The sequence below is a fragment of the Balearica regulorum genome, chromosome 23, assembly GCF_011004875.1.
Source record: "Balearica regulorum gibbericeps isolate bBalReg1 chromosome 23, bBalReg1.pri, whole genome shotgun sequence".
Taxonomy (NCBI): Eukaryota; Metazoa; Chordata; class Aves; order Gruiformes; family Gruidae; genus Balearica; species Balearica regulorum.
This window is the reverse complement of record NC_046206.1, coordinates 4,408,554-4,421,602: the sequence shown is the minus strand read 5'-3', so window position 1 is coordinate 4,421,602 and position 13,049 is coordinate 4,408,554. Positions and strand designations below refer to the sequence as shown.

The following is a 13,049-nucleotide window of genomic DNA, read 5'->3' as shown; positions in this document are numbered from 1 at the left end:
CATTCACTTGAAGAGCATACAGACTGCGGCAAGGAAAGGCAAGCAGGGACAGCACCAGGTCAGTCCATCTAGAACACAGGGAATGATTGTCCGGCAGCCAAGGTGTGAGGGGAGAGGGAAAAGCCATGTAGCAAGCACTGCAAAAAGTGCGTGGGAGAGGAGAGCGTGGCGCACCATGTAGCCATGCGAAGAGCTAAGCCCATGCTGTCTGGCTAGATCGGGAAATAATCTCAATCAGCAAGTCGATCAAGACACGAGGAGATTATTTGGCCAGTGTGCACATCTTGAAAAAAAGAAAGGTATTATGGCACAGAGAGACTCGTAGAGACTGCAAAGCAGAGAGAGATCAGAGCATGCCAGGCAGGGGGAATGGGCCGGAAAGTCAGCACAGTCACACCTGGGAAACTATACTGACACAAATGTTTTGTTGGGCCACTTACCTCAGATGCTTTGGTTTAAGAGTCTCTGTTTCGAGTATTGTTTTAAGCAAGCCCCTGCCAGGTATTTTAACTGGTGCCGAGACTGTCTGAAAAGACTTAAGCCAGAGTCCGCGCAACTGCGCCATGAAACATATCCGTGGCAGCGAGCCTGGCAGAGATCCTGTCGGGAAGATCTCTTTGGAGTTTCGCAGGTAGTGCAGAAAGCGCGGGTCTGTCAAGAGCTGTGGGATGGTGGCAGCTGCCCTGACAAACATGACAGAATTGCCCCCCTGAGCCAGGCGCTGTTGCTTTAAAGCCTTTGTTACTGACTCTGCTTTTCCACACGCTGTCCCACCTCTGAATTAGGAAGTGGTTTGTTTCTGTCCTGGTTGGGAAAAGCAAACGCTGAATGATAGAGCGCTACCTGGTTAAAACGGCTAGGTCAGTAACATCACGCAAACGTTGCAAGGAGACGTTCTGTGGAGAAGTCCTCGTGGGAGCGTAGCGTCTCCGCACCGACAGCAGGTTTACCGCAAGCTATGACTGAGCCACGCTGTGGACAGAGCCTCTGCCTAGGGCTAGAGACCGTGGTCACCTGGGTATTAGCCTTCACAGACTGGTTTTTCGTAGACATTAACTCCCATGCTGGCTTAATGCTAACTGCTCACGTAAATGAACCCAAGGGGAAGAGGAGTCCCACGTGTTTTCCCACTCCTAGTAGCACAGAAAGATCCTTCTAATTAGCCAGGAGCAATTCACTCCCCTGAAATGCTCTGCCACTAGCCTCTATTTTGAGCTAATTCCATGCAAGCAGTGCTGGTCTTTTTTAGGGTTGGAGGCTATCTCCACCACTCTGTCCTAGAGCTGGATGGTGTGAAAGCTGCAGGCTGCCCGTCTCCTACTGAGGTGACGGAAATACACATCTGAGAAGGCAAAGCTACCAGGAAAGGGCAAGGGATTAAGGCTGCGTGACACACAAGTGCTGTATTCACCAAAACCGACATGTTTGCACACCCTTCTGGTTAGTACTTCTGACATGAGGAAACCCAAAGCGTGAGGTTTGCAAGTGTGTCCTTCAGTCAGCCTCGGTGCGTGGCAGGCACCTTCCTGTCACCTTTGTATCTGCACAGAAAATGTATCTGCATATCCAAAAGGTCTCGAGTACCCAGAGCAAAAGCGTGTCCAGCCACGGTTTGGGAAACAAATTTCTACCTTCTTGCGTAAAGGCAGGAAAAAGCACATACATAGGCTACGTGGTTTAGTGCTGAGGAGACGAGTAGGCTACAAAGTCTGTCCCCATCTACACCCAGGTGAGCTGCTGAAACTAGCGGGGTCTCTGATAAGAACACAGCTTGAGCACGGGGATACGGCACTGCAGGCATCATTATTTCAGAGGCGGTTTTGTGCCAGAGCTTTAAATCCAGCAAAGCATCACGCTTTGAAACCTTGCCTCTTTCAATACAGGGTTGTATTTATAATAAAGGGATGTTGCATCTCTCTCAGGGTTCCCTTTATTAGATCTAAAGCAGGCAAGTGGAGTCAGGTAGGAAAAATGGCAGACTGCTGCCCCAGACTGGTACGGCAGTCTATAAGCTGAGTGTAAATGCATACGCTCTGTCAGCAGCATAATTAAGATATGTTAGGGGAGAGCGAATAACCTGTGTCTTTTGGTCTTTTCATAGACTTTTTGTGCAGCACTAGATACATTTGGTATCTACTTTATGAACGTGTGATTGCATAGCAGTTATCCAGGTCTCACATTCCCTTTGAGCTTGTCCCAGATGCCATAACCCAAGCACCTCTTTTAAGGTAAGCATTAGAAGGCATGGATTTATCAAAAGCGAGATTGTATCAAGCTAGGATTAGTGAATATATTCTTCTCCCAAATAAAGAGGTCAGATAGATACACAAACTGGCAAATCGGAGCCTGCTGTCCCTTCTCCTTCCTGCCACTAGGTAGCATCTTGGCAAGAATTAGGCTACTAACTGTTGGCATTCGTTTGCACATTTGGCTGGAGAAATGCTTTAAAAAAAAAAAAACTTTTGTAGCTGTTCAGATTCTGCAAATCAAAACCCAGCTGTGTTCACCTGGCAGACTGGCAGCGGCAGAAGGGTCAGAGGGAGGACGCGTCTGCGAGGTGCTATAAAAAAAACCCCTAGCATTGCAGCGGGATTTCTGGCACAGGTAAGCAAGGCAAGCTAGTAAAGAAGCAAAAGCCTGACAATAGAGCCAAGCTATGACTTGGCTGTGACCACTTAGGGAAGGCAGAAGTACCACCTCCCCACCCCCACCCCCCACCCCCGTAACATTATTCAGGTTGCTCAGCCTTGCTCCTAGAACACATTGCTAATTTCTCCAGGAAACGTAATCCTAAACTGACAGGTCCAAAATTGTCTATGGCTGCAAAAGGCATTAATCTGTTGACTGGGACTCAACTGCAGAAGCAGGTGATTCCTATCATAGCTCTCAAGAGGAAGGCATCTAGGTGAAAAGATGCCAAGGTTTTGTTTTAGCTCTCACCTTTAGTGCCATTGTGGGTTTTGCCTTCAGAAAAAAAGACCTTTTTTTTTTCTCTTGTATTACTACTGTGCTAAATTAAGAGGCACTGAAAGATCATGAATCCTATCCAACTCCAAGCCAGACTTGCTGCCAAGTGGCAGAAAGAAAGTAAATAACTAGGAATCTGAGAAAAAGAAACCTAAGGCCTCAAAGAGAAACCTTCCTCAGTCTGAAGGGCACTGCACGTACGAGGTTGTTTGGTGACCACCACCCTGCCGCTCTTTATTGAAGGATTTAACGTACCTGTGCGGCAGGATCTATGTCAAACATGTTAAACCCAGTTTAACGTAACGTGCAGGCAGAACGAATATTGGTGCTCGAGACTGTTCTAGCTGCCTCTGCGTGGCATCGTATTAAGTTAACAGAGCTTATGCAATTCTGTCTCTAGGGTTGAGCCCAAGGAAGCCGTGTCAGTGGGAACATCCTGAACCTAATGCAATGGCAATTTGGAAGAATGCTGCAGAAGAAGGAGGATGCACGGATGAGCGAATGGATTTCTGGCCTCCATAAATAGCAAAAGACTCTGAAATTTGTAAGAAATCAGCTCTGATCACTAGCATTTATTTTCGACCCTTTCGGACGTGTGGGTTTCTCTGCTCCTCGATGGGTCATGTCCATCTATGTACAAAACCCTCCTGGCCAGGTGGCAGAGACCCCCCACAGTCCAGGTTTCTCTCTCAAGATGTGGCCTTTTTCTTTTCTGGCATGGGCAAGGTGGCAAGCACAGAGCTTCCTCTCTGTCTTCTTTCTTCGTGCTTGGAATTAAACTCTAGAAAAGGGCAAGAGGGGCAGCAGGGGATTTTTCTGTGCTTAGTAATTGTGGGGGTGACTAATGGGGAAACAGGACTGACTCTTGCCCAGCATAGCAAGTCACAGCAGGGAGTCGGGGCCCTCCTGTCCCGAAATAAGCCGCAGAATGCCCTTCCCAGGCACTAGCACCTCAGTTTCATTGTACAGTAGCCATGTCAGCAGCCTCCCCGGAAAAAAGTCAGGGAGCAGTACAGTAGTCAGCAGCATTAAATTAAATAAATAGTTATAAATACACATTACTCTCTCATTGGTGAGGCATGTTTTTCCCAATTCTACTTTGCTTTCACACTCTTAAATGTCTTTTTTGATAACCCGTCTTCACCCACGCTCCTTCAAATGTGAGTCTTCTTCTGTGGGACCTGTTGTGTTGAGCACTTGGTCATGAAAATTGTAGGCAGGTTGGGAGAGAAATCAGTGAGTTACTGCTACGAACATTACCTTTCCCTAATTGGAATGCACAAGCAGGAGCTTGTGAGGGTTTTCCTTAGACTCCACTTTGTCACCCAGCTGTGCAGATGAGAGTTGCTGGTACAGAATACAACAAGCAGTCACTCACCCTTATGCCCCCTGCTCTTTCAGCGCCCAATGGAGCTAGAGACAACGGACGAGCTGAAACTGCACCGTTTGCGTATGGGGAATATGCAGCTGACTCCCTCCTGCCATTCAGAAGGTGGAAAAATCCTGGTGTTGAACGAGGTGGAGATTGAGGGCCTCACATGTCACCTAATCTAGCTGGCTGGGTAAGATGAGAAAGCATCTATTGAACATTCAGACGAGCACCCTGCATCCCAACTGGTATGCTGCACAGCACAGCCTCGCTGCCCCTCTTCCTCATTTGGCTGCTAGCAGGAATTAGCCCCCAGAACAAGTAAAAAAGCATATTGTCTTTTTAATGCAGGTCTATTTGACTTGCTTACACAACAAATGCTTCACTGTGCAGCTTATGAGAGATACCAGTCTGATGCCTCACACCATGGACATGTCTCCAGATCTATCCTGCCGCCCACTGACTCTCCTTTTTTCTTTTCTTTTTTTGGCCTCCGTGACCTTTCCTAACTTCTCCTGGACTTTGGCAGGCCTTGTTGCTATATAGATACAGTCATATAAATATCCACAGTGACAGTTGTTGCTATATTCACAGTCACGTAAATACCCCAGTGAAGGAAAGGAAGTTGCTCTTTTTTCTCCCTCGTGTTTTCCCCGCAGAGTTTCTAAGACTAGGTGGTACGAGTAAAATGGTCTCACGGACCAGGGGCAGGAGAGAAATTTGCTGAGCGGGGTAGTGGGAGCAGTTGCAAATAAATACTAATTTTGGTTTTATGTTGGGGCACTCCCCCTATTGTGGGAAGTCACACAGGTAGTAGCCCTTTCAGCACCAGTGTGGGTCTTCAGCACAGGGATGGCTTAATGGCAGGGGCCAAGCACATAGAAAGCAGAGAACTACAGAAAAATGTAAAGGGGACACTGTCAAAGCGATGGAAGTGCCCTTTCTGTGGTGTGGCTCTCCTCCGTCCACGCACCTTGTAGGCAGATACTCCCCTCCTCACCATTTCCTTGGCTATTAATGCACTATCAATAACAGGAGGCAGCAAACTAGTGTTTGGAGGAAGCATTTCAGGTCATTTACATTCTGTGCTTTGCTCTCTGAACCAGGCTGGCTGGCACGACAGCAAATTGTATTTCTGCTCCAAGAAGTATAGAAGGTGATTGCCTAGTGAGATCTGCTCTCTACAGACCTACAGCAATTCTTCCAGAGGCCTCCTCTCCAAATGTGGAATAATTTTGTAAGGGATTGACGGCGATTGCCAAAAATCTCTCTGCCCTGAAGCTAGCAAGGTAAGAAAGTTGACAGTGTCCCCTTTGTATGTATAGATAAATATAGTCACTCAGGGACCTTCATGCGCAGGGGGTGGGGGGGGCACTCTGATGCTTCCCTTTGGAACAACAAAAACAAAACAGACAAACAGACAGACAAACAGCCAGGAACATTACAGAAGAGCGGTGCACAGGCCCAGGGGAGCACACTCCAGCACACCCCTAAGCGCACCTCAGTGCTGGGAGAGCACAGCCCTCCCATACACACACACACCATGCTCCACCGAGACGCTCCATTTCAGCCAGTGTTGGAGGTCAATCCTTCCTCTCGATACGTAAGCTTTTTTTTTTTCTCTTAAAATCTGTATATAATATATATATTTATATTCTGTATATATATATATTTATATATATATATTTATATATCCTATTTACACATATTGCACACCGTCCTCTGGCCTCCTGCATTCCTGCCTGTTAGTGGAAACGTTTCCGTTTCTCTTCTGGATCTGACCCGAAGTCCCGGGACCCGATGCCATTCTGAAGATTTATTAGTGAATCCTTCATCTGCAAGACAAGAAATTTCTCCACTGTGATGCTGCCCTAGAGGTGAGAGCGCTTTGGGATTTCCTTCCCCATCGGTGCCTCCTTCTTCCACGTAAAGTATCGATACCATAATCGGCTGTTTTTTCGGGAGCGGTGTGTCAGGGCTGGGACATACAAATGGGGACTGAGAAGATGGGAGCCCTTGAGAGACCGTTCTCCAAGAGAATAGAGAAGGGGTGAGCAGAACGAGGTACAGGGTAAGCAGCTCTCCAGAGGGGAGAGCAGCTTTCATTTCTGAACTCCGTTCTCAGCAGCCCGGTGTACAACCAGCTCTTTAGGCCGTGGATACCGAAACCCCTGGCTTTGTGCTATTGACGGGCCCACGCAGAGCGCGTCCCCTTCATCCACGCAAGCTACGTATGTATCCAGGGTTTGCTTCCCAAACCGGGGTGGCCAGAGACTAGATGCAAGATGTGCTAATATGAGGGGTTTGGCCCTGTAGAGTTCTCTCCCTGACGCGCGTGGACCCCTGTGAGGTGACAGAGAAGCTGTGGCATCCTGCAAATAGCCCTCGGGACCTGCCACCCACCACTAACATCAGAAGACAGATCTACAGGGAGACGGTAGCAGAGGTGACGCACCCACTGGACTACAGTGGAACCAGGTAAGGCTGAAGGAGTGCGAGCGGGTGGCTGCGAGGACATGGTGACCTTCTAGTCACAGCACTAACTGGCCGTGTGGTCTCACCTGGTCTAGAAGCATCACTGAGGATTTGATGATCTCACGCCATTTTTGTAGCTCTGAGTCATGATACTTCTGCTGAGATTCTAGTAACTGGGCCCATTCTGTCTGAGATTGGGGTAACCTGTCGGGCAGAATATGAACAAGAGTCAATCTAGGGAAACTGAAGTCAAGGGGGGAGCAAAGTGAATTGCGGGGGAGCGTGTAGATTGTATCAGTTAGTTACTGTCTCATCGTTTCACCCTGAAGGGCCAGGTTTTCTTGAGCAAAAGTGCATTTAAACATGCTTAGTGTTTTCTGAAATTGGATATCACTGTTACTGTGTCTTATCCATGGTAAGTAGTAGCACAGGTACGCCTTTTGCAGCAGTTAGGTAGCTGTTGTAGTGCGGGTGGAACTGAAGGCCCATTTGTCAGAGGGGAACACGAGCACAGAAGGCCATGTGCTCGCTTTCATGACTTGGGAGAGGTGTATACTGAAAGATGGCACCGTGGCCATTGATGGGGAATGATGCAATGCAACATAATGTGCTGCGGGACAGGTAGCCCCGTAGAGTTTCTGTGTTTTGTTTTTTCTAGACATGCTCTGTCAGTCTTTATTTAATACAAGGCTTTCTCTTTGTTATGACTAATAGCAGCGTTGGCTCTCTTTTTAATGGTAGGTATGTGCGCAGTATCCATCCCTCCGCCTCCAGGCCCAATTAACCCTCCGCAACAGGGCTGGAGGCTGCTGAGTGGAGCAGAATCAGAGCAGATGCAAGCACTGATGGGACAATCATCAGGACTGGCTGCCCTGAGGTGCCACCCAGGGCAGGTGCCAGCGGCGAGCCTGGCGAGGAAGTGGAGCTTGGCTGGACCCAGGCCAGGATAAATCTCAGTCAAGCAGAGCGATGCGAGGAGCGGAGCGACGAGGAATGGAGTCGAGGCAGTTAGCACCGGCAGCTGGCATCGGCAGGAAGGCGTGGCAAGCAGCACCCCACTCTGCCCATTTCTCCTGAGAGAGGGATGGCTCTCTACTTTTGCATGCCCCCTGTTTAAGATAGCTAAGTCGTCCTTCCTACTTTGTCTTCTGGTTTCCAACATAGCTAAGAAGTCTTCCCTGCTTACTTCTTGGGCTTTGCTATTTTCTAGCATAGCTAAAAGCCCTTCCTGCTTTACATCTTTTGAGCTCTGCTTCTTTCTAGCATAGCCAAAAATCTTCCCTGCTTTGTCTTCTGCTTTACCTCTTAGAGCTCTGCTACTTTCTAACACAGCTACAACTCTTTCCTGCTTTGGCTTTCCTCTTTGGGCTCTGCTGGTTTCTAACATAGCTAAAAAGTCTTTCCTGCTTACTTCTTGGCTTTACTACTTTCTAAGATAGCCAGAAGTCTTTCCTGCTTTGTCTTCTGCTTACCTCTTTGGGCTCTGCAAGATAGCTGAATCCCACCTCCTCCTCCCAGGCTACAGTGGAGATTTTCAAGCCTCTTTTATGGAAGTCTCTGCGTTAGTGAGAGCCCATCTGCAGCCAGACCTCACTTCTGGGGTAAGTTCTTCCTTTCTCCCTGGACAATGTAATGTGATGGTCTAACTTGTTCCCCTCTTACCTTAGCAAATGGGCAGAGTGGGGTGCCGCTTGCCACGCCTTCCTGCCGTGCTAACTGCCCTTGACTCAGCTCCTCATGTCCCCTCTGCTCCACTGAGATTTATCCTGGCCTGGGCCCAGCCGAGCTCCACCTCCTTGCCAGGCTGTGGGTGGCACCTCCAGGCAGCCAGTCCCTGCGATCCTCCCATCAGCACCTTCAGTGCTTGCATCTGCCCTGCTCAGCTGGCTCCAGACCTGGAGATGAAACAAAGAAATGTTAATTACACATGACAATAAAAACCATGGCCCCACTCCCCATGGTCAATAATCCCAGTCTCTAATAAATAACAGTCTACTACTACTAAAGACTGCTTTGCTTTCCTTGTCTAAGTGGGGGGGCTCCATGCTGAGGATCGGTGCCTTTAGTTTGGGGGACTGCTGACTGCCCCTGCCCACAGAGAGCTTAAGGTCTCTTAAGAACCAGATATGGGGGAGGGTGCGGGGGAAGTCTTCGGAGCCTCAAACAGAACGCTTCTGTGCACATCTGGCCTTTCAGCCAGCAGATGGCTTCCATCTACTTCCACAGCAATCACGCTTGCTACACAATGAAGTTACCTATGCAGGGAGGGGGCCCATAGAGCTACCCCCCTAATTCCAGTACATGCACATTACAAGAAGCATACAAACACTATATATATAGTCCTATACTTAAATACTGTATTGTAGTGGTCCAAATAAATACCAAGAGTGCCAGAGGAAGATTAAGCAGGCAAAAATCACTTAATGTAGCTATCCCTGGGAAAGTAGCAGGGCTATTATGGGGAAAATAATAATTCTCTTCCCTAATGAGGAAAAAATGAGAAAGCCTGTACCATGAGACAGATCATGGAAACAAGTTATCACAACGGTCACACGTGGTGGTTATGGATGCTTAAAGTCAAACCCAACTTAGCAAGGGAATAACTGTGACCGCACAACAGTACAGCCACAAAGGGGACATTAAAGGGACAAAAACACCGTAGCAAAGTGGTCTTGGGACATTCTCAACCTCTGAAAACAGAGGAGATACTCTTCAGGCAGGATACCTAGCATTTATGTACATTAAAAAAAAAAAAAAAAAAGCATTCACCTAAAAATGCCAGAAAGAATTTAAAACACAAAATTGCTGGCTATCATTATAAACAAACAAGGCCAGGACATCAGGTCACCACTGTCAAAGCCATCTACAAAAAGCTGCTCTGGAGCGCATCCTGCGAAATGCAGGCTGACAGGTCCACCTTCGACCCTAGACAAGATGGAGGGAGCTGTACAATAAAGACTGACCCCCAACACTCAATTCAGGCTAGTTGGAGGCTGTCGGCATGCTTTCTGTAAAAGGAAGTGCCGCCATACAGCCCAAGAGCTCTGCACGCACCGAGCGGATGCTATGCTGAAATAGGACGTCCAACAAGGCGTGGACAAGGTTACATGTTACCAATTATTAAAGAAACTAAGCCAATCTGTAATCACACTTCACCGCTTACCATCTAGTACTGCCAGGGACCGCTTAGGTCATTAAGAAGCGCCCTGTGTCCTCCTAGTGATCGCTCTCTACAACTTGCTGGTATCTGGACCCTCGCCTCTCAAAACACTCAATCTAACACTTGATTGGGTATCGCAGGCCCAAATTCTCCTCTGAGTACAAAGGGTTCTTTCTAAGACACTGCTTTTCATACAGAGCCATCAAAGGAGGGGAGGGGACAACCTTGGCCCAAGATTGCAATATATTTATTCCTACAGCATCCTCCGTTGCATGGGATACTGGGAAGAAGCAGAGATTGCCTTAACTCGCTGTCTTCTGCTGCAACTGTTCAGCAGTTTCAGATCTAGAAATGCTGGTGGCCCCACAGCTTCACCTAACTACCTACCTGCTTCATCTGTTTTACACAAAAACGAAGCAATCTACAAGAAGAGAGCCCAGGGCTTCGGCGGTCTGGGGGAGCCGCTAATGTCTATAGGAAACATGAAGAGGCAAAGACAAAGCAGGTGACGACAGTACCTTTCCTGTAGCCGCAAGCCCTGCCATGCCGTGAGCGTCTGCGTAGTATATTCCAACATCCAGAGTTTGTAGAACAGCATCATATTGAGAATGACCAGCAGCACCAGACTGGAAATAAAGAAAAGAGCCAGTTTACTAGGGGCATTTCATAGCTCATTGCCTGCCAATCACACCTGGGAAAACACCCAAGGCTTTAAGAAGGTGTCTGGGGACCAGGTCCACGCTGTATGTGAGTGGGGAATTTAATCTGAGTAAGGGCCAGGTTATCAGAGCCCCAAACTTCACCTTGTGGGAGAAATGTGTGAGCAAGGAGGATGGACAGACAGAAAGACAGGGATGACGGCTCAGACAGAACAGGTCGGATGAGTGGATGTGCTGAATGCAGAGAAAGGGAGGGAAATGGGAGAATAAAGAGGTAAAAAAAAGAGAGAGACAGTACCTGAAACAGATCCTAATGGGAGCAGGGAAGAGAAAAGACGGAGTAGCTGCAGGTTAGAAACGGACTGACACAGAACAGGAGAACCTGGGCTGAGCAGAGAAGGCTCACAGACAGTGCAGAAGATATGTGGGGGAGGAGGGAAGAAAGGAACGATGGGAAGAGAGCAAGAAGGACAGACAAGTAACCATGTGCCTGCAATTAATGGGGAAATTTGCTCAACAAAAGATGAGCTGCGCGTGGCTCTTGCGGACAAGCCCAAAGCGCGCCCATGCAGGACACCCTCTGACTCATAAATGCACGTTGCAGCCTGTGTGCATCCAGCCTTACCCACTCGTACCGTACCCGGCGATGGGAACACCACCGCAACCACGGTCAGGGGATAGATTCCAAAAAATAACATGCTCGTGCCTGTCTCTGAATAGTGCAGCTATTTTGCTGAAGAATGACCCACTATCGCCCAATTCGGTCAGGCGGATGGCAACTGGCCAGAGGAGTATTCCGAAAACATTATGGAGGGCTCTCTGACCACTCAAAGCTAAGCTAGTAGCCTGTCAGGAGAGACTGTCGTAAAGCTTTTGTGCCTTCCTACCCTACACCTCGCCTGTCTAGCTGCAGAAGAGAGCACGAGGCTATCTTGTCATCATTACATTACTTTACCTTACTTGGCATGGGTAACGTAACTAGCTGGGTTGCTGCTGCAAACCTCTGCAGTCTTTATCCCCACTGGGAAAAGGCAATGAAGAAAGGAGCTCAACATGAAAAGTAACCTCAGTCTACAAACCTCAGCTTCTTCCCACCTCACTAAGAGGTGGGTGCAGCTTAGGAAAAGAATAAGCCCACGTTCTGCTGTTCCTCGGGGCTTAACCATATGCTTCCATTGCCCTAAGTATCGGGATGGCTCCTTTAGACTGTACCGCTCCACAGCACCTGCCCAGCAACCGCTGCAGCACTAACACACACATGAAAGTTACCGTCAGCCCAAGAGGCAGAGAAACAGTAAATACGCCTGCGTTCAGGCATAAAGACTGAGCCACAGGGATACGAGGGGCCCATACCCAGCTCACTTTGAGCACACACCCAGCCAAGTCCAAGGTGAGCAACCGTGAAAGGTGGTGGCAGAAAAGGGACCCAACCAAACAGCTGAACTAGTGAAATCATGCCAATCTCTCTTGCTTCATGTGTTTCTACCCTTATTTTGCAGAAATCGTCTCCAAACGGTCCAGCTTCTGCCTGACATGGTATCGCTTGTCAAAATCGCCACCTAGGACCAGACCCGAAGAGCTTTTGCCAGACCAGAGGAAAGAAGTAACAGACGGGCTCCTCACACACACTGAGCCCTGCTGTGATAGCACGGTACCTCCTCCCAGAGAGCTTTGCGCGGTCATCTTTCATGATAACAGCTAGTTTGTCAGCAGATTACATTAAATGACTTATTTTCAATTAAAAAAAAGAAACCAGTTTCTAGATGTCATTGAAAATCTCTAACCTGAGTCTCCAAACTAAAAAAGACTCTTTCTACGTGGGATTTCTTCTAAGTACTGACTCCCCTCTCCTTGCACAGCTGCCCCTCAACCTGCTTGCCACTACCAACGTTGCCTGTGTCCCAGACACTATAGCTGACCTGCGTTTCGGACTCCCAGAAACATACAGGTCTGCAAAATAACCAAATACAGGTCTGTGTTTGGTTAAAACAAGGTCAAAACTGAGGGGAAAGGAGACAGTGATAAAATAAGATCCAGAACCTGCAGAGGCAGATCAGTGGCCAGCTAAGTACCAGCAAAAGTGGGGATCAAGCCAGACAAAACAGCTGATGGGGCATTTGGGGGAACTTGTAATTACTTCTTTTCTGCCTGTCATTGCTTTTCTCTCCTCTGTGCTGCACAAAGTTTGGGACCAGAGAGGAATATGAGAGGGGAAAAACTGGCACAGGGGAGCACAGAATGCCAGAAAAACAAAAGGACCAAAGTTGTTAAAGGCTGAAGGAAAGCAGAAGAATCACTTACACAAAACTGATGACAAGGAGCAGCTTGGAGACACTCTGCAGGTGGAAGCCACTAGGGCTCTCCTCGGGGATGTGCCGTGTCTGAGTGGAACCTGAGGAGATAGATGCGTTTAGGCTAG

General features: G+C 48.2%; 1 protein-coding gene and 1 long non-coding RNA gene across 14 annotated transcripts in view; one reads left to right on the top strand and one right to left on the bottom strand.

The window, feature by feature from the left end:
* Positions 1-3,358: 3,358 nt before the first annotated feature.
* On the top strand, positions 3,359-12,479 carry LOC142604931 (uncharacterized). Its single transcript, XR_012838788.1, has 6 exons — positions 3,359-3,511; positions 4,369-4,529; positions 5,443-5,625; positions 6,086-6,213; positions 6,653-6,814; positions 12,130-12,479. It is a non-coding gene; the product is annotated as an uncharacterized LOC142604931 (long non-coding RNA).
* GRAMD1B (GRAM domain containing 1B) overlaps positions 5,662-13,049 on the bottom strand; it is a 134,307-nt gene continuing 126,919 nt past the window's right edge. For 11 of the 13 annotated variants that reach the window (XM_075774755.1, XM_075774757.1, XM_075774753.1 and 8 more), the window contains 4 exons: positions 12,932-13,022; positions 10,490-10,597; positions 6,898-7,015; positions 5,662-6,171 (listed from right to left, as the gene is read on the bottom strand). In XM_075774755.1, the coding sequence (XP_075630870.1) occupies positions 6,082-6,171; positions 6,898-7,015; positions 10,490-10,597; positions 12,932-13,022 (407 nt within the window). In that variant the 3' untranslated portion in view covers positions 5,662-6,081. Of the gene's footprint in view, positions 6,172-6,897; positions 7,016-8,473; positions 8,707-8,759; positions 9,737-10,489; positions 10,598-12,931; positions 13,023-13,049 lie in introns of those variants that run through there. The other 2 variants (XR_012838781.1, XM_075774752.1) reach the window with 2 other exon arrangements.